Source organism: Camelina sativa, chromosome 4, assembly GCF_030686135.1.
Source record: "Camelina sativa cultivar CO46 ecotype springtype chromosome 4, ASM3068613v1".
In the NCBI taxonomy this organism is placed as follows: Eukaryota; Viridiplantae; Streptophyta; class Magnoliopsida; order Brassicales; family Brassicaceae; genus Camelina; species Camelina sativa.
The window spans coordinates 3,467,290-3,492,190 of record NC_141883.1 but is presented as its reverse complement, the minus strand read 5'-3'; the positions used below and the strand labels follow the sequence as shown (position 1 = coordinate 3,492,190).

At 34.3% G+C, this 24,901-nt stretch overlaps 3 protein-coding genes across 5 annotated transcripts; all 3 read right to left on the bottom strand.

Moving 5' to 3' along the window:
• Positions 1-5,790: 5,790 nt before the first annotated feature.
• Positions 5,791-7,881, bottom strand: LOC104779727 (uncharacterized). Of its 3 annotated transcripts, none has more exons than XM_087509838.1 (2): positions 7,693-7,881; positions 5,791-6,830 (listed from the first exon to the last, which is right to left on the bottom strand). In XM_087509838.1, the coding sequence occupies exon 2, from the start codon at positions 6,796-6,798 to the stop codon at positions 6,001-6,003; it is 798 nt and encodes a 265-aa protein (XP_087365964.1). In that variant the 5' UTR covers positions 6,799-6,830; positions 7,693-7,881; the 3' UTR covers positions 5,791-6,000. The 3 variants fall into 3 exon arrangements, with proteins under 3 accessions (XP_087365964.1, XP_087365965.1, XP_010502425.1); XM_087509839.1 differs by having other exon boundaries at positions 6,921-7,768; XM_010504123.3 differs by having other exon boundaries at positions 7,553-7,728.
• Positions 7,882-11,433: 3,552 nt separating this feature from the next.
• On the bottom strand, positions 11,434-13,701 carry LOC104779726 (ceramide synthase LOH1-like). The gene is made up of 6 exons (XM_010504121.3): positions 13,234-13,701; positions 12,668-12,906; positions 12,423-12,578; positions 12,134-12,319; positions 11,866-12,050; positions 11,434-11,770 (listed from the first exon to the last, which is right to left on the bottom strand). The coding sequence occupies exons 1-6, from the start codon at positions 13,369-13,371 to the stop codon at positions 11,739-11,741; spliced, it is 936 nt and encodes a 311-aa protein (XP_010502423.2). The 5' UTR covers positions 13,372-13,701; the 3' UTR covers positions 11,434-11,738.
• A 7,441-nt stretch (positions 13,702-21,142) lies between these two features.
• Positions 21,143-21,947, bottom strand: LOC104779725 (uncharacterized). Its single transcript, XM_010504120.3, has one exon. The coding sequence runs from the start codon at positions 21,792-21,794 to the stop codon at positions 21,294-21,296; it is 501 nt and encodes a 166-aa protein (XP_010502422.1). The 5' UTR covers positions 21,795-21,947; the 3' UTR covers positions 21,143-21,293.
• Between the last annotated feature and the right edge of the window lie 2,954 nt (positions 21,948-24,901).

The following is a 24,901-nucleotide window of genomic DNA, read 5'->3' as shown; positions in this document are numbered from 1 at the left end:
CAAACACAATTGGGCATTGAAGAAATGATCAAGCCCACTGTAGTGTATTTGTTATCCTCAGTTGCCAACGGTAACAGGGAAAAGAGATCAATCCCATGTGCTCTGCAATGTACGAAGGCAGAGACAAATACAGCTCACACTACAGTCCAAGGAATGAATCAATGGTCTGCTCTTCCCTTACCAATCCTATGCTACTGAAAGAGACACTTGTCAGACATCTACTTACCTTGTAATGATTAGGTTAAGGATGTCTCCTCCTATATAAGGAATATATGATGTAACCTGAAGTTTTATCTAAGAAAGTATTCTCTTTGAGCCACCATTACTCTATTTTTACCTTGAGCGTCAGCTCTTGCTTTCATGGTATCAGAGCTCTGGTAGCACGTCTCTATGGCTACATCAGAGCCCTTTTCTTCCGCTCCCCTTTCTATCTCTCAAGTTGTGACTCTCAAACTTACTGAGTCCAACTATCTGCTATGGAAAACTCAGTTCGAGTCCTTCCTCTCACCACAAATGTTGCTTGGCTATGTCAATGGCTCCATTACTCGTCCAGAAGCCACTCGCTCTGTCACTCATGCTGCTGGAGTCACCATAGAACCAAATCCGGAGTTTACCAAGGGGGTTAGAAATGATCAGCTTGTTATGGCATGGATCTTTGGCTCTCTGTCTGAACCTGCCTTGAGTGTGGTCTATGGTATGCAATCTGCACAAGAGGTATGGACTGCTCTTGCTAATAAGTTTAATCGTGTCTCCAACACTAGGAAGTTTGAACTTCATAATCGCCTGCGAGCCTGTCTTAAGCTAGGCAGAACTATGGAAGAGTATCTTAGCGAACTTAAGCAAATTTTTGATCAGCTAGACTCTATTGGGTTCCCTATGACCGATCTAAAAAAGATTCATGGTTTATTATCTGGGTTAGGGAAAGAATATGAGTCTGTATCTACGATTATTGAACACTCTATGGACTCTGTTCCTGGTCCTTGCTACGAGGATGTAGTGTTCAAAGTTACTGCCTTTGATGATAAGCTCAAGACTTACTCAACAGCTTCATCGGTTACACCTCATCTCGCTTTTCAAGCTGAGAAAAGCTACTTTGACAGAGGAGGTTCTGGTAATCTCGGTGGCAGGTCTAGTGGTGGTTACAGAGGTCGAGGCAATTACTCTACTCGCGGTCGTGGCTTTCAACAACATGGTCGTGGTACATCTGGACAAGACAGTCATAACAAGATGACAGGATCCTCTAAACCAACGTGTCAGATTTGTGGCAAGTATGGCCACAGTGCTTATGATTGTTACAATCGTTTCAATGAAGACTATGTCCAACAACAGGCTACAGCTTTAGCTGCTATGCGTATCTCTGAGGGTGATTGTCTTGCTAATGGCACATAATGGCTTCCTGACAGTGGTTCTACAGCTCACATCACGAATTCCACTGCAAATCTCCAACACTCGCAGTCGTATCGCGGTAATGACTCTGTTATGGTTGGGAATGGAGAGTTTTTACCAATCACACACATTGGTACTGTGCCACTGCAGACTTTATCAGGTAAATTTCTACCTTTGAATGATGTTCTTGTTTGTCCCAATGTGACAAAATCTCTGCTTTCAGTTTCCAAGCTTTGTACAGATTATCCTTGTTATATTAAGTTTGACTCTGATAGTGTGCGTGTAAAGGACAAGCATACCAAGCAGCTCCTCACAATAGGAAACAGGAGTAGAGATCATTATGTGTTGAAAAGCTCATTATTCTACCAGACAGCTCGCGGCAAGTGATGATGTTTGGCATCAACGATTGGGTCACCCTAGTGCAGAGATTCTTCAACATCTGGCTTCTACTGCATCAATATCAGTCAATAAATGCACTTACAAGCTCTGTGAATCATGCAAGCTTGGCAAGAGTGCACAACTTCCTTTTTCTTCTTCTACATTTGTAGCTAGTAAGCCTCTTGAGAGGATTCATTGTGATTTGTGGGGTACTGCTCCTATCACCTCTACTCAAGGGTTTAGATATTATGTGATCTTTTTTGACAATTACTCTCGTTACTGTTGGTTTTATCCGTTGAAGAATAAATCAGATTTTTACTCAATCTTCCTGCTTTTCCAAAGTTATGTTGAGAATCAGTTTAATGAGAAAATCAAGATGTTTCAGTGTGATGGAGGAGGTGAATTCACTAGCAATCAATTTGTTACACATCTTGCAAAAGAGGGTATCAAACAACTTGTCTCCTGTCCACACACACCGCAACAGAACAGTTTAGCTGAAAGAAAACACAGGCACTTGTGTGAACTTGGTCTGAGCATGATGTTTCAAAGCAAAGTCCCACAATGCTACTGGGTAGAGGCATTCTTCACTGCTAATCATCTCATCAATCTTCTTCCAACAACAGTTCATTCTACCTCTGCGAGCCCATATGAAGTTCTTTTTGCAGCCAAGCCTGATTACTCTTATTTACGAGTTTTTGGAAGTACTTGCTATCCTACTCTTCGCTCTTATGGAGCAAATAAGTTTGATCCTAAGTCCTTGAATTGTGTTTTTCTTGGATACAACGACAAATACAAAGGATATAGGTGTGTATATCCTCCTACAGGTCGGGTTTATATCAGTCGTCACGTTCTGTTTGATGAGTAGTACTATCCATTTGAATCAGATTACTCTGGTCTTCTTCCTGCTGCAACAACGCTTCTGTTATCAGCTTGGCAAAAGAGCTTCCTACCCTCACGGTCTTCGTTGGAAGAGACATCTCCTCAAACAGAGGAATATGTTCCTCTATCTGTAGTCACTCCGACTGTGGGTTTGCATCCAACTCCTGCTGATTCTGAAAATGAATACTCAGAATCTGATCCAAGTAGTACTGACACCGATAGCAATAATGAGGAGCTTCCCGATGCTCCGTTATTTGCAGCAGATGACTTCCCTGCTCTCCAAGACACAATTGTCAATAATCATTCTATGATCACAAGAGGAAAAGTTGGGGTTCATAAACCAAACCCGAAGTATGCTCTTCATGTGACACACACTACTGAAAAAGCACCAAAAACAGTTGCAGCTGCCCTTAAGCATACTGGTTGGACAGCTGCTATGGGCGATGAAGTTGAGTCTTTTGTCGATACAAACACGTTTGCACTAGTCCCATATCAACCAGATATGAATGTCCTAGGTTGCAGATGGGTTTTTACACCAAAACTTAAGGCTGACGGGAGTTTAGACAGACTAAAGGCTCGTCTAGTGGCTAAAGGGTATGATCAGGAAGAGGGAGTTGACTTCCTTGAGACTTACAGCCCTGTAGTTCGAACTGCAACCGTACGTTTGGTTCTCCATGCTGCAACAACTTACAACTGGGAGATAAAACAACTAGATGTCAAAAGTGCATTTCTTCATGGTGACTTGACTGAAACTGTGTATGTGCAACAACCTCCTGGATTTAAAGACAGCAACTATCCATCCCATGTCTGGAAGTTGAATAAAGCTGTCTATGGGTTGAAGCAGGCTCCGCGTGCGTGGTTTGACAAATTTAGCTTGTTTCTGTTGAAGTTTGGCTTTGAGTGCAGCTTCAAGGATCCATCTCTGTTTGTATATCTCAAAAACAACAACATCATCATCCTTCTACTCTATGTTGATGATATGGCTCTTACTGGCAACAACCCACAACTGATCAGTGTGTTACTGCAATCTATGCATGATGAGTTTCGTATGAAAGATCTTGGTCGCTTAAGCTATTTTCTTGGTCTCCAGGCACACTATCACACCACAGGAATGTTTCTGAATCAACATAAATATGCAGAGGATTTACTTTTGGCAGCAAGCATGGCTGACTGTGCTCCTGCTTCCACACCGTTGCCTCTTGAGCTTCAAAAGGTCAAAGGACAAGACGATCTCTTTGATCAACCTACTCATTTCCGCAGTCTAGCTGGTAAGCTCCAGTATCTGACTCTAACACGACCGGACATTCAGTTTGCAGTCAATCTTGTCTGTCAACGTATGCACGCACCTACTGTTGCTGACTTTAGTCTGCTTAAGCGCATCATCAGATACATCAAAGGTACTATTGATTTTGGTATTTCCTTCTCCAAGAATGCAGATTTCACATTACGAGCCTACAGTGACAGCGACTATGCGGGGTGTCAAACCACTAGTCGTTCCACTGGCGGTTTCTACACTTTCCTTGGGAACAATCTCATTTCTTGGTTTGCAAAACGTCAGAATTCAGTTTCTCGTAGCTCCACTGAAGCAGAGTATCGATGCCTATCTGACACTGCGGCTGAGGTAAATTGGATAAAAGATATGTTGGACAACATTGGCATGCCTCTCACACACGCTCCTGAGTTATACTGTGACAATCTCTCTGCAGTTTATCTCTCTGCAAATCCGACATTACACAAGAAGACCAAACACTTTAAAGTTCATTATCACTATGTGAGAGAACAGGTTGCTGATGGTTCTATGATTGTCTATCATGTTCCTGCTACTCACCAACTGGCGGATATATTCACCAAGTCGTTACCTCTTCAAGTCTTCAATGATCTCAGGTACAAACTTGGTGTGGTCTCTCCACCCACCCAAAGTTTGCGGGGGGATGTAAGGAGGATCACTGAAAACTCAGTCCAACAAACACAATTGGGCCTTGAAGAAATGATCAAGCCCACTGTAGTGTGTTTGTTATCCTCAGTTGCCAACGGTAACAAGGAAAAGAGATCAATCCCATGTGCTCTGCAATGTACGAAGGCATAGACAAATACAACTCACACTACAGTCCAAGGAATGAATCAATGGTCTGCTCTTCCCTTACCAATCCTATGCTACTGAAAGAGACACTTGTCAGACATCTACTTACCTTGTAATGATTAGGTTAAGGATATCTCCTCCTATTTAAGGAATATATGATGTAACCTGAAGTTTTATCTAAGAAAGTATTCTCTTTGAGCCACCATTACTCTGTTTTTACCTTAAGCGTCAGCTCTTGCTTTCAAAGACGTCAAACCCTGAAAAAAGTTAGAAAGAGATGCAAAGAGGATCAAAGCGCCATATTACAATGACTGGACTCCTTAAATTTTGGGGCACTAAATTGTTATTGTGGCTTTGTATCCGAATGCAAACTTATTTAATATCTATATTTAAAAAAATAATAATTTGGCTTTGTATCCGAATGCAAATACCCAATATGGACACATATGGTGCATCTTCATCCAATTCCAAGATGCTACAACCGAACATGCCTTAAATATAATAACTAAGGCAAAAAAAAGAATCCTATGTGGATAGTCACAATATTTTGAACAACTTGGTCCTGTAATTTTTCTTCACAATCACTCTTTACCTACTGCACATACACGGTAGAGTGTTTCAGCCAAGCAAACATGTTACAGTGCGTAGCCCCCAGTTGAAAAGCATTTCCATATACATGCTATTTTATCAAGTTTATTATTAGCCTTTTAACTCAGATAGTGACAGAAACCCTTCAATGACAAGCATATATAAAAATGCAATCCAAAGTCATCTGTGTAAACATGTTCTCTAGTAAAGCTCCTCGAGAGATTTATACCCTGTAAAGTGCAGTGGGATGATGGTAACTGATTATATGGGCTCAAAACTAGATGATAAGAGTATCATTTCTCTGTCCTTTAGTGCAGCATTTAAGCATGTGGTTAGTTGACATTGGAATTAGAAAATTCTAGTTTTTCCATTTTTATTTCTAACCCCTAGGATCCTTAATTTCCAAATTTTTCTTTATTATTTTTGGGAGTGATTTTGGCATGCATAGGATTATTTAGCGACGAAGGCTTTGGGAGAGCTTGATTGAAACCAAAACCATTAATAATCTCAGTTTAAGAGTGTAGACAAACATGTGACTTCCCCTACGTATATGGTAGGTGGAGACTAAAATTTGAAAAAACTGTTTTTGTAATGAGAAGAACACAACCTAAGGTCTCTGTTTTGTCCAACTAAGCATAGAAACAAGAAACAACGTTTTGAGAAAGCTTCCATGACTCTCTCTCTCTGAATTATGTATATAAATCTGAGTCGATCCAAGCATCCTTTTTAAGACCAGCTCTTGAAGAATTCTTCTCGAGATCTTTGTTCACACTAGCGAGATCCAAACTCGGGATAATGTGCTTCAGCAGAGCTCCGACAAATCTTATCACGGAAGGACCAAACTCAGGCCACGAGATCACCAACGTTCCTCTGATGTTCTTTAGCTGACACTGGCTCAAAAGTGAAGCACTCAGACCGTCGATTACACTTCCTGATGGGAAGTAATCCAGATTCACCAAGTGACTTGTTGCTTTCTTCTCAGCTGATGTCTCAAGTTTAGCTGCCAATGTTTCGTCTGGTGAGAGTTTACCTCTGAAGTTACGGCTCTGAATCGAATCCAAGATTATAACCCGCTCAGGGATGATGTCTTGGCCAATGAGCAACCTCGAGACTAGGTTAGACCGTTCAGGAGATACAGGAAGCTGAACAGAGACGAGGAGGATCGAGTTTTTATCATTGGTGTCAGTTAAGGAATATATGTTGCAGGTTTTGTCTTCCAAAGAAGGTTCCATGGTGTTTCCAGAAAACGGGACTTCAGGCATGATGAGACTTCCAAGGAGAGTCTTTGAAGGTAAATTGTGGGAAATATAGAGGGAAGGTGAAGATATGGCTATGATGAGTAGAGATGGTCGGAGGGGAAGTTCAGGTTTCGGGTTGGAGAATATGATGAAAGGAGATGGAAGTGTTTCGGGTGGCTGAACAAAGTTGTTAAGATCTTCTTGGAAGAATCTTGAAGGTGGAGGATTCTGAGTAAGTACATCTTCCATTTCTTCTTAGCTTTTATGGAAATCTCACAAACCTGTACCAAGACACGGAACCAAGATGCAGTTAGTAATGCAACGGGAACTTCAAAATAACTCATCTACATTGTGTGTATAATATACATTACCCACAAAGAGTTGACAATCATTGAATCACAGATCCTGATAAAATAAAGTTTCTTAGATAACCATGAGAATCAGATAAAACAATGACACGTAAACCCCTAATCAGGTGATGCAAACATAAACAGTTCTTTGAATCTGATCAAACCCATCATGAAGGCACCAATATAACAGTCCCAGGATCAAATATCTTATATTCCAAATATGAATGAGATCAACTAAATCAAAAGCAGACTTGGGTTGGTTCGTGGACATATAAGAACATCAACTCAACTTATAAAAGATGTAAATCATCAAACAAATCATAGATCTTCTTCAAAGAACTACTTAAAAGTAACCTAAGAGACTTCAAAATCCAGTGAGCTAATTGGACGAACAAAATTTGGTTAAGATCTTATGCTTAATCGTTGATTTTGATTCCTTCTCCAGTTCTAATCCAATCAAAAGAAAACTGCAGAAACCCAAAAAACTAGCAAAGAAAAATCGAATCTTTTTCGAAACATCCGAATCACACTGGTAGCCCAAAATCAAGCTTCTTACAATCTACTGAACCATGTATAGATACTGAAACTCAAATCCTTAAGAACAGGGTAACGTTTCAAACTCAAAATCTACAGAAAAGTCTCAAAATTTATACATTTTAAAAGTGGGAAGCAAACTAGAGAGTTATCAATTGAAGCAAGATGTATACGAGAATCGCAACGACAGACAACCCAGGAAACAATAAGCAACAAAATTTAGGGTTAAGTGCCGAGAAGAAAATGAAAAAAGATGTACCTTTTTTTTTTTCAGTAAAATCGATCGATGATGAACAAAGTAAGAGATTTTTTTCTTTTTTCTTTTTGTTAGCAATGGTTCAGTCTTCTCGGCCAAGACAGCTAAAACCCCCAAACAAATCTCAAAGGCGTGTGCGCAAAAGTAAATGCTGATTTTTCTTTTTTTTTTTGTTCTTTTCCATTTATTAATGAGACTGTTCTTTCTTTTCAATATTTTTTTTTAGCGAATATTGTTTTGGATTTTATAAATTTTAATTTGCATTTTTTCGATTTTCAGTTGTTGTTGTTTAAGTTTTTCAAGCTATATTAATAATAAGAGAATTTTTGAGAAATATCTCTTTTAGCGTACCTCATTTTCAAAAATATCCTTTCATCTATATATTTTCAAAAATATCTCTTTTTAAATATAAAAAGTTATAATTTTTTATGTAGTTCACAAGGTACTTCTAGATAATAAATATTGTCTCTAGACTCGATACAAATATTTATAAAGTTTTAAAATATTTTAAAAGGTTCAAAAAGTTTTTAAAAGATTTTTAAACAGTTTTTAAAAGGTATTTATACTGTATTTATAAAATATATAAAAAATTGACACACATGTAAAGGTAATTTGTGTATAAATTTATAATCTTACACACAAATTTTCAAAATTTACAAATTTTTAGTGGCTTTTTTGGTAAAATTTAAAAGAGAGGGTATTTTTGAAAAATAATATTGCAGAAGGGGTATTTTTGAAATTCCCGCTTAATAAAATCTATAATTTTGAAGAACACATGAAATGATTATAAAAACTAAAGTGATGTGTCAGCAACTTAGCCAATGTTTTAACTTCCAGTCATGAGTTTAAAATGCGATGTCGCGGGAAAAATATTTCAAAACAAGTTAAATTAAACTTAAAATTCAAAATTATATATTATAAAATTATTTGAAAATATATGCTAAATAATGAAATTAAATTTTTATTTCAAAAGAAAAAATTAATAAGTAGGACTAAAACTTCGTAAATACTAAACATATATAACTGTGAGTTTAAAAACACAACCATCAAAATAACACAGTCATAATGAATCGAGGCAACTCATTTGATAATTTGTATGTAATATAAGTATAAGATATTGTATGAAAAATTATTGTAAAGAGTAACAAACATCATAACAGTTATTGATATTTATATTACTCATAAACAAATATTATGACGAAGTGATCCTAAGTGAGAATATTAAACGAGCGATTATAATAAATAAATACAATTTTCTGATAAAATATTTTTAAAAATAAAACAATTTTTCATCGTGAGTGAAAATTTATCAACCAATAATTATAATAAAATACATAACTTTTTTTTTTGACAACTAATAAAAATACATAACTTCTAAAAATAAAAAGTGTAATAGTCAAATCACATATTTTACAAAAACTTATGACAAAATGCAACTGTAAGTTACATAATTAAAGTTGATCAGATGTCTATATTACTATAATCATTGTAAAATCTTTAGTTAGATTACTATAACATAGACCACAAAAACGGCGATGAACTTCCTCTGAGATAATTGACGAATGTTTCAGAGATATGGTTGATACTGAAGATCGAGCTGGCGTTTTCATAATCTATCAACCCTTGAAGATCTTTAGAGAATGGCCGAGGCAATCCGTTCAAAACGTCCACGAACTATCATCTATACTTTCACATCCTACACATTCATCTTCACATATACATTCTTCTATACCTTCACACCCTAACATAGGCCTGGGCACTAGTACCCGTTACCCGTACTCGACCCGTTACTCGGCTCGTACCCGTCCCAAAAAAAAGGTACCCGCAGCTTTAGGGTCGAGTAAAAAGTATTATATTTATATTACCCGTGAGTAAGGGACGAGTATAGGGTATTAGTTTAGTTTTCAATACCCGTCCCGTTACTCGGCCCTTTACCCGTTTTGCTACCCGACCCGTAAATACCCGTTAATATTTTATATTATTATTATTATTATTTATTATTAATTTATAGAGTTAGAGTTAAAACCTAAGTTCAACTTAGCCTAACTGAATTAATATATTATTTTTATTTTCAAAATTCGTAATTTTATAATTTTGGAACTATATATTGCATAAATTTATGAATTTTTCATTTTTTGGATTTCAAAAGATAAAATTATTATTGCGATTATTAACATTTTTTTATCGGGTACTCGTTTTCCGGGTAATAATAAAGGGTCGGAACGAGTAAAGGATCAACTATTTTTTACCGGGTACCCGTTTCTCCGGGTACCCGTTATTTAAGGGTCGAGTATGAGTAAATTTTTTCTGTTACCCGTTAGGCTCGGGACGAGTAAAGGGTTGGAGAAAATTCAAGGGTACCCGTCCCGTGCCCAGCATTCATCTATACCTTCACACATACATTCCTCTATACCTTCACACCCTAAGATTCATCTATCCCTAACATTCATTCATCTATGCATTTCACACGTTTTCTCACTCATTGTCATCCGCACCCAACACACATTGCGTCCATCATATCTCTATCAGTAAAGAAAAAAAAAGAAACAAAATACAAATATTGGTACTGCATGGCACAGTCTAGTCAACTTTCAACAAAGTCTGGCAAAAGCTTGATGGAAAACGCCACACAGTCCTCTAAGGCTTTTTGGTTTCTTTTCTTCAGATCAGAACTCACTGCAAAATTAATCAACTAAATAATCAACCCCTCATTATAATCATTTTTTTCTTCTTACGTTTGTCAATAAAGTACTGCACATGCATAATTTACAGAAAAATTGAAAGCAGTTTAAAAGTCACAACTCTTTTTTCTCTCCCAAATATAAATTTAAAAGACCTCATTTTATGTTTTCTTAGACAGAACATATATATCTAACTAAAAAAGTTCAGTTTATGAGAAATACATATGGTTAAAAAATCAGTTTATTGTCCACAGCGTTAAAGCTAAACCAGCAATATATGTACATACAAAATGGATTGAAAAAAGAAACAGAGCATTGAAATTTTACGTTCAACTCCATAAAAGATGATTAAAAGATGAAGAACAGGTAAACAAAATCTAACACAAGAACCATTTAATAGTAAACAAACTAGAGGGATTAGACCAGCGTATCTTACCTTGTACGAGGGGATGCTTATGCTTGTTTCTCTAACGGGTAATGAGAAGTCCAGACAAGTTTGAGTGAGACTCAAGTGGAAAAACAGAAGAATTAAGACATTTGTAAAATATGAAACCAAGTTAGAAGGATTTAGATTTCTGACCCAAGTAAGGAGTATATATATAGAGAGTGATTATCTTAAGTTTTCTAATAGAATAAGATATTCAAACGGTAAAAAATGTTACCGTTTCACAACGTTCATATTTTTCTACTCTGAAGTCAAATCAAACAGAACGTTTGAACAAACGTAATCAATAATCACTCTAACCCAAGTATATTTTTCATAAGAATAGTTAAAATGCATCGAGGATTTATTGCTTTATCACTCTTCTCTGTGTTAATCAATAATCACTCTAGTCAGTATGATTCTCCACCTAATCTTTTTTCTTTTACCAAAACAATATTATTGGATTATCCAAATTAATTGTCTATTTAGTATGTACAGTAATTGCTTAGGAGCAAAGTGAAATGATTGTAACTAATCAAATTATGCATTGAACCAAAAAAACACTGCAAGAAAATTCATTTAGTGTTAATCGGTTTCATAGATGTTGAAGGGAGGGCTAATTTACGAAGACAGTTTATATGATACAAAAGGAATTTTGTGTTATTGCAAAAGCATAAATGAAGTCCATAAATTTAAAATAAACAAGAAGTGAAGCAGTTTGAGCAGTGTAGTGTCTAATCAAAATCTTGAATTTGCTCAAACTTTTTAGAGAAACCAATAAACTCAAAATTCAGATCAGATTGAGAAACCGATCTATTCAAAACGGTTTCATCCGGTTATGATCCTCCGGAACTGTTAAAACTTTTTTTTAAGCAAAACCACCCTGCACTGAATCCGGCTTGATGTTGAACTCTAAAGTCTCTTGAGTATCCCCAAACATGCGATCAATCCTCGTGTTCATCGTCGCTTTCGGAATCTGCAAAAGACATGAACATTAGTACTAGCAGAGTTGGTTTCTCTGCCTAGATGGTCCAAGATATTATCATAAACAGATAAACTTTCATTGTGTACCTGATCTAACATCTTCGCTAAGCTTGCCTCGATCTTGTACTTGTTTCACAAGCATCCGGTAGATCAAAACCCACCAGAATATATGAAGAACCAGCAGAAAATACAGAAGTGTGTTGAACATGTAGTACAAGATCGGCCCATCGATAGCATGCTTTTCTTTGTCCACAGTCATAATAATTTGATAGCTACAAATTATACAATCACATTACATACATCAAAACATCTAAAGAAACATTCAAGAAAAACACTCAAGAGGATATTAACAAACCTTGTGCTCCACAGGATCCAAAAAGGATAGTAAATGAGACGTAGAACAACCCATGACAAGGCGAAAAGAACAAAGGAGATACTCGCTAGCGTCTCAGCTCCGCAGTATTTAGACATTTTCCCAATTTCCAAGAACACATCACTCGCATCATGAAGTGCAAGAATAACAGAACCAGCACGAGATAACCTATATCACCAACATTCAATAAAACAAAAGCAGAACAGAGTAAAGATGGATCCTTTCCTTTCATCTCCTCCACAACACAAGTGTATAAACATATATTATGTACCTGCAGAAGTAGGAGAGGACAATGAGAACAACAGTTGTGATATGATGACCCATGGAAACTCCAAAATCAGACCGTCTTGTTTCCCAAAACACCAACGCGAATATGGAGTACGTGTAGAATCCAGCAGCAAACATATATAAAAACTTCAACTTTAACCTGCACATAACAAAACAAAAAAAAAGATTAGTTAAGAGAATCATATTTAACAAACTCCCATCACAAAAGAGGAAAAAAAAAACTCTTACTTCATCTGTAGGTCAGGCCAAATCTGATCACCAGGACCAAGCCAAAAGTAGAGAGTATTTGAAAACCAAGGCTCATTATAAGTGACAGATAAAGCAAGTAGCTCAGCTGAGAGATAGTAAATACACTTCCAAGCTGACTCTTTGAATTTTCGTACTTTGTGACTATTTTTCTTCTTCTCTTTTATGTTGTCACTCTTATTCGTACTCTTCCTTCCATAGATCACAAGATTTGCCAATTTCTACAAACCACCAATAAAACAAAACAAACAAAAATGTAAACTTTCACCTACCAAATCTATAACTTCATCCACATTGCATTTATCTTTCAAAAACAAAAATCTAAACTTTGATGATCAGCAAGTTCATCATACAGAGAGACACGAGCCAAGAGTAATGATTGGTCCTCAAGTGTCAGTCAAATCATTACTTTTAGTAATGAACTTTTTTTGGTTTGTTGGTTGGTGAAAACTGAAATAAATGCGATTGCAGAAACAAAAAAAAAAACAAATCTTAAAAACACACCCAAAAGGTACAAGACAAGAAACAAAAGAAGTTAAAATTTTTACCTCAAAGACGAATCTATCAAGTAGAAATCGAATTGAAGGAAAGAACACTGCAAAGAGAGGCAAAAAAGCCAAATCTTGGTAATTTGGGTACGATTCTTGTTCCCAATCGACTGATTTCACCGTTTCGAAGAGACCCATCTCTGAAAAATCCAATCTTTCCAATCAGATTTTGTTTTTTTACTACATAAGAATGGAAGGAATCTCGTGGGGTTGACCAAGCAGAGCAAAGAGATGAGAGAAAAAAAGTTCAATGCTTGTAGTTAGATTTAGTAGTAGGATCTCTCAAATCTAATTGCAATAATGAGTTCTTTCTTGATCGGATCAAAATTTGTTTACTCGAGAATTTATCTAATGTGTATGTGTGAGTTGCAGCTGTGCAAAATCTAGAGATAGGCCTTTAGGGTTCGATGGGCTCTTGCTCTGTTTGTCTTATCTGAATTTACTTGAAAAATCAATTATTTTCTTAAATTATACGAATCTATATACCTTATGTGATAATCTTTTTATTATGTAAATTCGGAATATTTTTAAACACAATTATGCTACTGTATATGTGAATTATTTTTACTGTTGTAAAATATGAGTGTGTCCATCACAACATATGTTTCTTTTCATTAAACACCATTTGGAACAATTGTCCACCACTTATTCCCAATCTCTCTTTGTCTATAAATAAGAGTCATGTAGAAGAAAAAAAAGTAGTTGTAAAAAATCTAATTATCTCTCTATGTTTTTCTCTAGTTCTTCTTTAGCTCCTCTCTAGATTTCTTTTTGTTTTGATTCTTCTCTCAACAAATATCTTGTTACCTCCAAACTTATAATATAGTTCACAACACGTTATCAGCACGAACGACTCTCGATCCGTTACAAGGTTGAGCATAAGCGATTTGTGATCCATCATCAATTTGAGAAAATGTCAAATTTTGAGATTGAGGATGGAGATATCTGTCTAGCAGACAGTGCTACAACACATTCAATACTTAAAGAGAAAAAATATTTCTCCTCTCTCAAAATAAAAGATTCTGCTAGAAGCGTGAGCACTATATGTGGTAATGCAAAGATTATTATAGACTCTGGAAAAGCCAATTTCTCAATGCCAAGGGGAACAAAATTTGAAATTGATGTTTTATATTGCCCTAAGTCTCATAGAAACTTGATTAGTTTCAGAGATATCCGAAGAAATGGATATCATATAGAGACTCTGAATAAGAATGGCATTGAATATCTTTGCATAACATATGAGGAGAAACATATATTGGAAGAATTGCCAATGTTATCTTCTGGATTGTATTGCACAAAAATAAATAATTTTGCATCCTATGTTACAGTAAACTTTAAGTTTACTAGTACATTTAAGATATGACATGAAAGACTTGGACATCCTGGTTCAGTCATGATGCGAAAAATTGTGCAAAATTCCAATGGTCATCCATTGAAGAACCAAAAGATTTATAGATCTGATGAGTTTTTATGTGATGCATGTTCTCAAGGAAAACTCATAATTCGATCATCGCCAATGAAAATTGGGAATGAATCACCATTGTTCTTAGAGAGAATACATGGTGATATATGTGGACCTATCCACCATTCATGCGGGCCGTTTCGTTATTTTATGGTAATGATTGACGCATCTAGTAGATGGTCAAATGTGTGTCTATTGACAACACGAAACACGACCTTCACAAAATTCATTGCCCAAATAATCAGGTTGAAAGTTCAATTCCCTCATTATGCCATAAAAAAAGTCAGACTTGATAATGCTGGTGAATTCACTTCACAAGCTTTCAATGAATATTGTATGTCAATAGGAATCGATGTTGAGCATCCGGTTCCTCATGTTCATACACAAAATGCCATGGTTAAATCTTTAATTAAACGGCTACAACTCATTGCTAGACCGTTAATATTGAGAATAAAGCTCCCAATTTCTATATAGGGTCATGCTATATTGCATGCTGCGACATTGGTCCAAATACGACCAAGCGCATATAATCAATATTCCCCTGTATAATTAGCATCTGGCCAAGAGCCAAATATATCCTATCTCCATATTTCTGGATGTGCGGTTTATGTTCCTATAGTCCCACCGCAAAGAACAAAAATGGGGCCACAAAGGAGATTGGGTATATATGTCGGTTATGCATCACCAAGTATAATTCGATATCTTGAACCCCAAACTGGTGATATGTTTACGACACGTTTTGCCAATTGCCATTTTAATGAAGATGAATTTCCAGCGTTAGGAGGAGGAATTAAACAAGTACCAAAAGATATTACATGGTATACACCATCTTTGATATATCTTGATCCCCCTACACATCAACGTGAACTGGAAGTTCAGAAAATTGTACATTTACAAAGTTTGGCAAATCAATTACCAGATGTGTTCATATATACAAAAGGGTGACAAAGTCATATATCCCCGCTGCAAATGCACCATCAAGAGTTGAAATTCCTAGAGAGGAATTCGATGGAAGCAAAGGTAATCAACCTAAGTTTCAATTGAAAAGGGGGAGGCCAATGGGCTCTAAAGATAAAAATCTCCGAAAGAAAAAGAAAATGGGAGATGAAAAAGTTCAAGAAGAACCAAATAAAGAGAAAAGTCCTCAGGATGATACAGAAAACTATGAGATTTCTATTAATTATGCTCAAGATGGAATGTTATGGGTAGAGATGAAATCGATGATGATAATGGTATATTCTCTTTTTTTTGTATCTAAAAAGATCGATCATGAAAAAGATGATCCAGATCTAAGGTCCGTATCAGAATGCCAACATAGGCCTGATTGGGAGAAATGGAAAAAGGCTATGCAACTTGAGTTGCTCTCCCTCAATAAAAGAAATGTCTTTGGACCTCTTGTCACTGCATCTAAAGATGTAAAACCTGTTGGTTGAAAGTGGGTATTTGTGCGAAAAAGATGAAATCACACGATATAAAGTCCGACTTGTTGCACAAGGTTTTTCTCAAAGACCTGGAGTTGATTATGAAGAAACATATTCTCCGGTCATGGATGCAATTACGTTCAGGTACTTAATGAGTCTAACGGCTTCTAAGAATTTAGAAATGTACCTTATGTATGCAGTGACAACATATTTATATGGATCATTGGATAATGATATATACATGAAAATCCCATAAGGGTTTAAGATTCCTGAGGCATTAGACTCTAAGTCTAATGAAATTTGTGCGATTAAATTACAGCGATCACTTTACGGATTAAAATAATCTAGACTCATGTGGTATAATCGCTTAAGCGAATACCTGTTGAAGAAAGGGTATGTTAATAATGAAATATGCCCATGCGTTTTTGTAAAGAAATCTCCATTGGGATTTGTGATCATTGCTGTATATGTTGATGATCTGAACATAATTGGAACTCAAAAGGAGATTGATGATGTAAGAATTTTCATATGAAAGAAGAGTTTGAAATGAAAGATCTTGGAAAGACAAAATTCTGTCTCGGGCTTCAAATAGAGCATTTCGAAGATGAAATATTTATGCATCAATCAAATTATACAAAAAAGATTTTAAAGCACTTTAATATGGACAAAGCGACTCCTTTTAGTACTCCAATGGTCAATAGATCTCTGAATGTCGATAGTGATCCATTCAGATCTTGTGAAAACAACGAGGAAATACTTGGTCCCGAAGTACCTTATATGAGTGCTATCGGTGGACTCATGTATCTTGCAAATTGCACTAGACCGGACATTGCATTTGCTACGAATCTACTTGCAAGATACAACTCATACCCTACTCACAGACATTGGAATGGGATAAAACATATTCTCCGTTATCTTCATGGGACACTTGACTTGGGATTATTCTATCCTAGAAACTCTTTGGTTGGTCTAGTTGGTTTTGCAGATGCAGGATATTTATCAGATCCACATAAATCCCGATCCCAAACTGGATATGTTTTCACAATTGGAGGAACTGCAATCTCATGGCGCTCACAGAAACAGACTTTGGTAGCCACTTCCTCAAATCATGCAGAAATAATTGCTCTTCATGAAGCATCAATGTGTATGGCTCAGATCAATGACTAACCACATACAAGAATCGAGTGGAATAGTCACCAGTAAAGAGCCAACAACATTATTTGAAGACAATGCTGCTTGTGTCGCCCAAATCAAAGAAGGTTACATCAAGAGCGACAAAATAAAGCATATACCTCCAAGATTTTTCTCCTACACTCAAGAACTCGAGCAAAAGTAGGAAGTTGATATCCAACATATCCGCTCATGTGACAATCCAGCAGATCTATTCACAAAGGCGCTTCCGACTACCACATTCAAAAAACATATTCATAATATTGGAATGTGGCATCTGCGAGATCTGTGAAGTATTTTCAAGGGGAAGTTTACACTACTGTACTCTTTTTCCCTCGTCATGGTTTTTTATCCCACTGGGGTTTTCCATGATGAGGTTTTTAATGAGGCAGTGTGTAACTCATCGCTGGTGATGGATACTCAAGGGGGAGTGTTGTAAAATATGTGTGTATCCATCACAACATGTTTCCCTTTTCATTAAACACCACTTGGAACACTAGTCCACCACCTCTCTTTGTCTCCTCTCTCTATAAATAAGAGTCATGTAGAAGAGAAAAAAGTAGTTGTGAGAAATCTAATTATCTCTCTAAGTTTCTCTCTAGTTCTTCTCTAGCTTCTCTCTAGATTTCTTTTTGTTTTGATTCTTCTCTCAATAAATATCTTGTTACCTCCAAACTTATAATATAGTTCACAACATTTACAAAATAATAGTTCTTTAATTTGTTTTGTATTTTTTATCCTCAAAGTAGGAATGGGAAAAGCTTGTTGTTTTCGTCAAAACGTTTTACATGTTTTTTTTCTCATAAGATTAAAATTTTATTCATAAAAAATTTTAGACTTACAAAACAGATTACATATATTTTGATAAAGATAATTTTTTAAACAATGTCTCTATATTCTTTTTCAAAAATAACATTTTTTAACATTTTTACTTTTACTTTTTTTATACAACTACAATATGTTAAATTAACGTTTATTTTTTTTTTACGTTTGGGTTAGAATTTAATCAATTTATATATAGAAAAATGTATTTTTGAAAATGGACAACATAAAATGATATTTTTGAAAAATAACAAAGGAAAAGAGACATAATACCTCTTTAATAAATTCATTATTAACATTTTACATGTATTAGAAAAATTATATGTTTTTTTAATCATTTTAGTCACTTCAAATTTTTTTGGTTTTACTGTTTATCTACTTTTTTGAATTTGAACGCACCACTTAGATGCATATTTTCCGTTTAGATCTTGCAATTATTCATTGTTGGTGCAGGAATTGGCACCCACGACATACCGCCCTAAACCAAGGACAAAACGAATGATTTTATGATCCAATTAAACCAAAGAATCTCGGTTAAATGGGCTTGTGGGAAAAAGTCCACAGACATCGTCGAGCCGACCTCCTATTTCTCCAAAGCCGACCTCCTACTCTCAAACACATAAAAGGAAAAATGCCATAAAGAATTAAATATTGAAATCTAAATTTAAGGAAATTTCACTTATATTGTAACCTAGGTACTTTATATAACTAGGGAGATTTGTCCCCTATGCAAAGGATCCAAAAATTAAGACTAAAAATCATAGTTCTTGAGAAAAACCTATCTTGTTCCTGAAGATTACAATTTGTTCTATGTAAAACTTTGAACCAATTTTTTGAGAGAGTTTGTTAAGTGAATTTTGTTTTCCCCTCTAAACAAATTTATTGTGTAAATCCTTTATTCTACATTCATCATATATACATGATCTTGAATCTCCGATGCTTATTCTTAATTTGAGTTTGGAGTTCTCCTTCAATACACTATTTTGATTCTCCAACATGTGGTTGAGCTTATTGACAAGACAGCCGTTTTCGTTGGAAGCCTAATCACCTGAGACCAAAGTTCGTCGAGATGTCTACATTTTGTAGTTACAGTTATATAAAGACTTTAATGCAAAATACCAACTCTTTTAAAAGTTAAATCTGAAGTTTATTATTGGAGAAGAACACTCTTAAACTTCATATGAAGATATAGAAACTTCAAAAATTAATGTGTTTTAGAGATGCTTTTAAAAGCTTAAATTTGGCACAGTGACCTTAAGAACTCAAAAAACTACTTCATCAACACCTACTTGTTTATATAATCACATTCTCATTTCGTCTTTCCACCAATTATATGAAAGCTCTTGGAACGTTAGGTATTACACAATACACTTTTTTTCTTTAGTAATGTACTAGCCTCGAAAACGCTCTATGCTTTGAAATTGTTGGCAGGCACTATCACCAGAGCCTCCACCATACCTTGTCTTCTTATGTTGTTCCCTTTTGTAAATTTTGTATTCTTTCATTTTCAGTCTTGAATTCGTCAACCATTTCATTTCTTTTTTATAAAGTATGAATTAACTTTTTAGAATATATCAATTCCAATATCTAATTGAATAAATCTTCAATAGACAATGTGTCATAATGGTTCATCAATAGTTTCTTTGGAATCATTTTTTGTATCGACTGACGTTTTGAACAGAAGGATCATGGTGTCTACTGTAGTACTGTGTCTTGGTCCAAAACCGATTCTTATAATAATGTTTTTTTTTTTTTTTTTTTTTTGGTAAAAGATTCTTATAATAATGTTCTCGAGATATTTCGACCAAATCCTAAGCTGTGATTCCGAGGATGATCTGTTTATATGTGGTTAATATTGGTCAGTAATAGCATTAACGTAATAGGATACTTATATAAAACTTGTGGTTGAAAATAGAAGCAGTTTATAAACAAAGACTACTATAACCCATTTGTAAAGTAGGTCAAAAGTTACTAGAAAAATATACAGAAAAACAAAAGATCGATATCTTATTATCTATCGGTTAGTGACTTAGTGCTAGTGCTCAAGTTTTTACATAGTAGTAATGCGCCAGGTGAAATTCAAGAAAACATGCTTGGTGGGTTTGTCACACTCGTAGTGATGCTTTAAATAGATACAAAAGATTTTAAGAAAGAAAAGTTCATAAAAGCTATAAGAAAAAACAACCTAATGATTAAGTATTTGATTAAATTTGTTAAAAGAAGAAGAAGAAGAAGAACAAGGGCCACCAATTTTTTAGCAATCTTTTGTTTTCTTTCTTGTTTCAAATGATGCCCAATGCAAGTGTTATTATTATGCGGCGAACAGAAACTATCAGAAATTGTTAGTAGAGGCCGTCGTCATCATTAATTTACATTATATAACACTATTTTATCTATCTTTTTATATAACATGATCAGTTACAACTCAACTCATACACCACACCTACTAATCAAATCAGTTAAAAGAAAAAAAAAAAACATGATGGTAATTGGTAATACTAGTGCAAAGTGCAAATATACGACCGCTATTTTTTTCCTTTCATTATTCTTCTCTTTGTGCCTAGAAAGCTCTTACGTGTTCGAATTACTAATGTCAGAACATATTATATACTTCACATTATTTTATGAGAGTTTAGACGAGTTAAAACAGACTTTCTAAGTACGTAATATTAACATAGATTATGATTTGGTTATTACAGATAGAACGGTAAGGCAAAACCAATTACAGTAATAGAAACCAAAAAGTCACATAACGACATAAATCTAAAAAAAACGAAATTGCAGATTGGATCAGTAAAAATCCGGACTCTGCAGAAATTGTATCGAACATAAAATCCGGTTATGCATATATACCCTAACTTAATTTAAAAATAAAATAAACATATAATTTAGGGTATTTTATAAAAATAAATATTTTTTACACTAAATCTACGTTAAATTTTGTGTTCGAGCAAGAACTATATATAATTTGAGACGTTTAGTATTACTTATACGTTTGTGATCGTATGATTATCTATATATAAGAGAACATGAATATGCTCAAGAACTAAGTTAGATTATTTAACTTCAATACATATATATTATGTTTATAATATTAAATATCGACGTTACCAAATATTTAATTTATTCGAGAAATTAACAACCAAAACCCAAACTCAAAATCTCTGCCCTTCAGATGAGACATACTAGTTATCTTCAAACGCTCTTTGAAAACTGTTGTCGTTGTTCTTGTTAGATTTCAGTTCACAAACAAGCTTTCGAAGATCAGAAGCTTCTTCTTTGAGTTTGGAGTTCTCCTTCAATACACTATCTTGAGTCTCCGACACGCGGTTCAGCTTATCGATAAGACAGTTGTTCTCGTTGCGAAGCCTAATCACCTGAGACCAGAGTTCGTCAAGATGTCTCTGTTTCCTCATCCTCGACCTCCTTGCGGATTCTCTGTTTGAAAGCATCCTTCTCTGTTTCCTCTCGTCGAGTATTATGATGCTTTGGTGATGATCTTCGTCGGAAGCTGAGTTGTTGCTTATCATGAGTTCTTGACTGTTGGATGATGAGGAATAGTTGTTGTTGTTGATGATCAAATCGTTTAAGTAGTTTAAGGATGAGGTTGGAGATGAAGGCATGTTTATTACGTTGTATTCCGGCGATAGATATTGGAAATATCCGGTGACTTCGGCCGGAATCATTGTTTTTGTTTGGATTGATATGAGTACGTAAGAGTTTGTAAAATTTGATATTTTGTGTGAAGAATTGGGAAGAATTAGTTTGAAGTAAGAGGAGGAAGTAGGAGAAGGGTTTTATAATGTATGAGAGAGTTAAGTGAATCATGTAGAATAGGGTCCCATGGATTATAAGATGTTTATTTAGAGCATATTATAAGAAGACAAAAAAAAAACAAACAAAAAAAAACTATATAATTCGTAATTTATAGTGGTGGAAGTCGAAGAGTAAAAGGATCATAATCAGAGATCATTTGAATTTAATCGGCGTATATGACGTATTTAATTTAATTCTATATTTTGGGCAAATATATTTAGCTATTGTTAAAATCCATTTGTTTCTTTTTTTTTGTTATAAGGACAAATAAATAGAGATACTTTAGTCATAGCAAAAACTAAAATTGTTAGGTTGATATAGACTCATACTAGTAACCATTAGAAAAACAAAAAGAAAAGGAACAAAAAGAACAATGCAGAATAGAATAAACAGTTTTTGAGGAATGAAAGGAAAATCTGCAGAGAAAGAACAAAATAGTAAATGGTAACTAAACAATAAAAATGTTTTTAAAAATATTAAATATTAAATAAATAAATTTCAATGTTATTATTAATTTTATTTTAATGTATATATAATGAATTTTACATTTGATTTCAAAATAATTTTTTTAAATTAAATTTAAGATATGTCATATTAAATATTAATAATTAATTTTATCTACATTTAAATTTTAAAAGTAACTTAAAATATTTTTAGTTTTTATTTACGATATAAATATGAGTCCATAAATTTATTTTACTATTCATACAGTTTTCAAATAGAGCCTTAAAATTAGCTTAACATGAAATTCATATCAGAAATATTTTTTTCTGTCAATACATTGTGAAATATAAAAATTCTTTTATTACGAAATTAAATATTGTTAATAAAAACTTTTTTATTTATTTTAAAATAAAAAACGAAATTTTATATTTGTTTTTTTTTGTTCCATTTGTTCCTCATCAATTTTGGAGAGTAACATTTTTGTTCTATTGTTCCTTATTTTTTTAAGAATGTAGAAGAATATAGAGAAAAAAAGATTACTTTCAAATGGTAAAAAAATTGTGGAATAAAAAGGAATGTAATATTCCTCCTTATTCTTTTCCTAAATACTGGTCACCAATTGGAACCTAGTTTGTTTATTGGAAGTGGGAGCAGAAACTGCAAGAAGCTTTTTACAAATTTGTCTTCTTTCTATTTAAATCCAATAATGAGAGGTTTATTTTTGTAACCTAAATTTATATACGTGAAACCTTTTTAACAATTAATATGCATCTATCTTACTCATGAACATTGAAGATAATACAGTGTTTGTAGAAAGAAAAACAGTTGTTTGGATTGCAACATCGATACGTTAAATTAACGTGTTTTTTCCTAACGTTTTGAAAAGTTTTTTTCTTTCTAATTGTATCATCAAATAACGACAGCAAAAACATTGTTTCTGTGTACAAAATTTCTCTATCAATAAAAATAGTAGTTCGATTTTGATATCATCGTATCATATAACTTACCCTAATTAGATGGTTATATCCATCATCGAAGACATTGCCTCTTTCTTGTGATAGCTAGTAATATAGTTAATGCACACGTATGACAGACTGAACAACTAGAATAATCACTAGAAGGTGATGATATGGATGACAAAAGAAAAAAAAAATTGTTGCCAGATATCAAAATTGACCCTCGGATGAAGATAGTAAAACAAAAAAAGCGTTGGCTTTGGCTTTGGTCTATCGCAAGAATTTTCGAAAGATGTATCTGACCATCAATGACTGAATGACACTTAGATTCTTATCGAATCTGTTCTTTCTTTATTCACTTTCACATACGCACATTCATATATATATATATATATATATGTTTGATTATAAAAAAACACATACATTCATAAATATATAAACAAAGAATACGAATGTACTTTGTAACTTGGATTATAGTGGCTAATCTGATAACTAAGTCAATAAATTGTAACGAGTGGGTCCAAACATTTTCTAGTGATCCTTCGTGGCCAAAAATACACCAAATACCAATTCCATAACATGTTAAACAATTACATTTATTTTTTAACATTTTTTCTTTTTCTTGTTTCCTTACCGTTTTACTTTGCTTTCACTTTCTTCACTCTATTTCTTTCTGTATTTTTACACGAATAAAACCGGTCTTGACTAAAATTAGAGTATCAAATTTGTTTTATTAGAGTTAGCTATCAGAGTTAAAAAAAAATTAAGATATACTATAATTCAAAATATATTGTCATTCCACTCCAGCAAAAAATTAGGCTCTAAAGTTCCATAGCTAATAAACTCTCTAACTTTCATCAAAACATACTTATCTAAAAATATTTGAAAGCTAATTTTTTAAGATATGATGGGGCAATGATACTTCAGCTGCTCTAAGATTGGCGCACTTGCATTGACTTTACAAGACTTCAATTAATTTAAAATTCTTCCCTAAGTGATTAGATTCCGGCCATTTAGAACATTGGATGTGTTTCCCTTTTTTCTTTGTCGCACCAACAATTATATAGGATCATGACATATATTATATATATACTACAGACTATATAACTGGCTACACCTTAGAGATGTTAAAAAGAAAAAAGAAAAAAAAAATTGGCTACGCATTAGATAACGACAACAAGTTAGTTTCAAATTTATAAAAATTGACATCTCTCTTAGATTATATATACAAATACAAGTAACTATTTTTCATAATATATTCTTCTAAAGTTTACCGATGAAACGAATCGATAAAAAGATTGTAACTTTTATGTGCCATAAAATCACATTAAGGAGTCGATGCGGAGCATGCTTCATTGGGTAATTCCTGTAGCAAGAAAATTCCAACTGCACTACAAATTAAAGTGTGAAGGTGCTTGGACCCACCTTCAATCCCATTGATACCGAGCAAGTGACCGAACCCGTTCAAATGGCCCCGACATATTATTACAGTGAAGGATGAACAAAACGAACTTTGGTTCAAAATCACTTCACCTATTTTAAGCTTCAACTATATGATCATTTTAAAGATCTTAAAA

What these genes read in the sequence shown, in the direction of transcription:
- LOC104779727 (XM_087509838.1), bottom strand. Translation starts at nt 6,798, where the DNA reads ATGGAAGATGTACTTACTCAGAATCCTCCACCTTCAAGATTCTTCCAA.
- LOC104779726 (XM_010504121.3), bottom strand. Translation starts at nt 13,371, where the DNA reads ATGGGTCTCTTCGAAACGGTGAAATCAGTCGATTGGGAACAAGAATCG. An exon ending in GTCCTCTCCTACTTCTGCAG is followed by an intron (nt 12,320 to 12,422) that starts GTACATAATATA and finishes TTGGTGATATAG; the next exon opens with GTTATCTCGTGCTGGTTCTG. An exon ending in TAGCGAAGATGTTAGATCAG is followed by an intron (nt 11,771 to 11,865) that starts GTACACAATGAA and finishes TGTCTTTTGCAG; the next exon opens with ATTCCGAAAGCGACGATGAA.
- LOC104779725 (XM_010504120.3), bottom strand. Translation starts at nt 21,794, where the DNA reads ATGATTCCGGCCGAAGTCACCGGATATTTCCAATATCTATCGCCGGAA.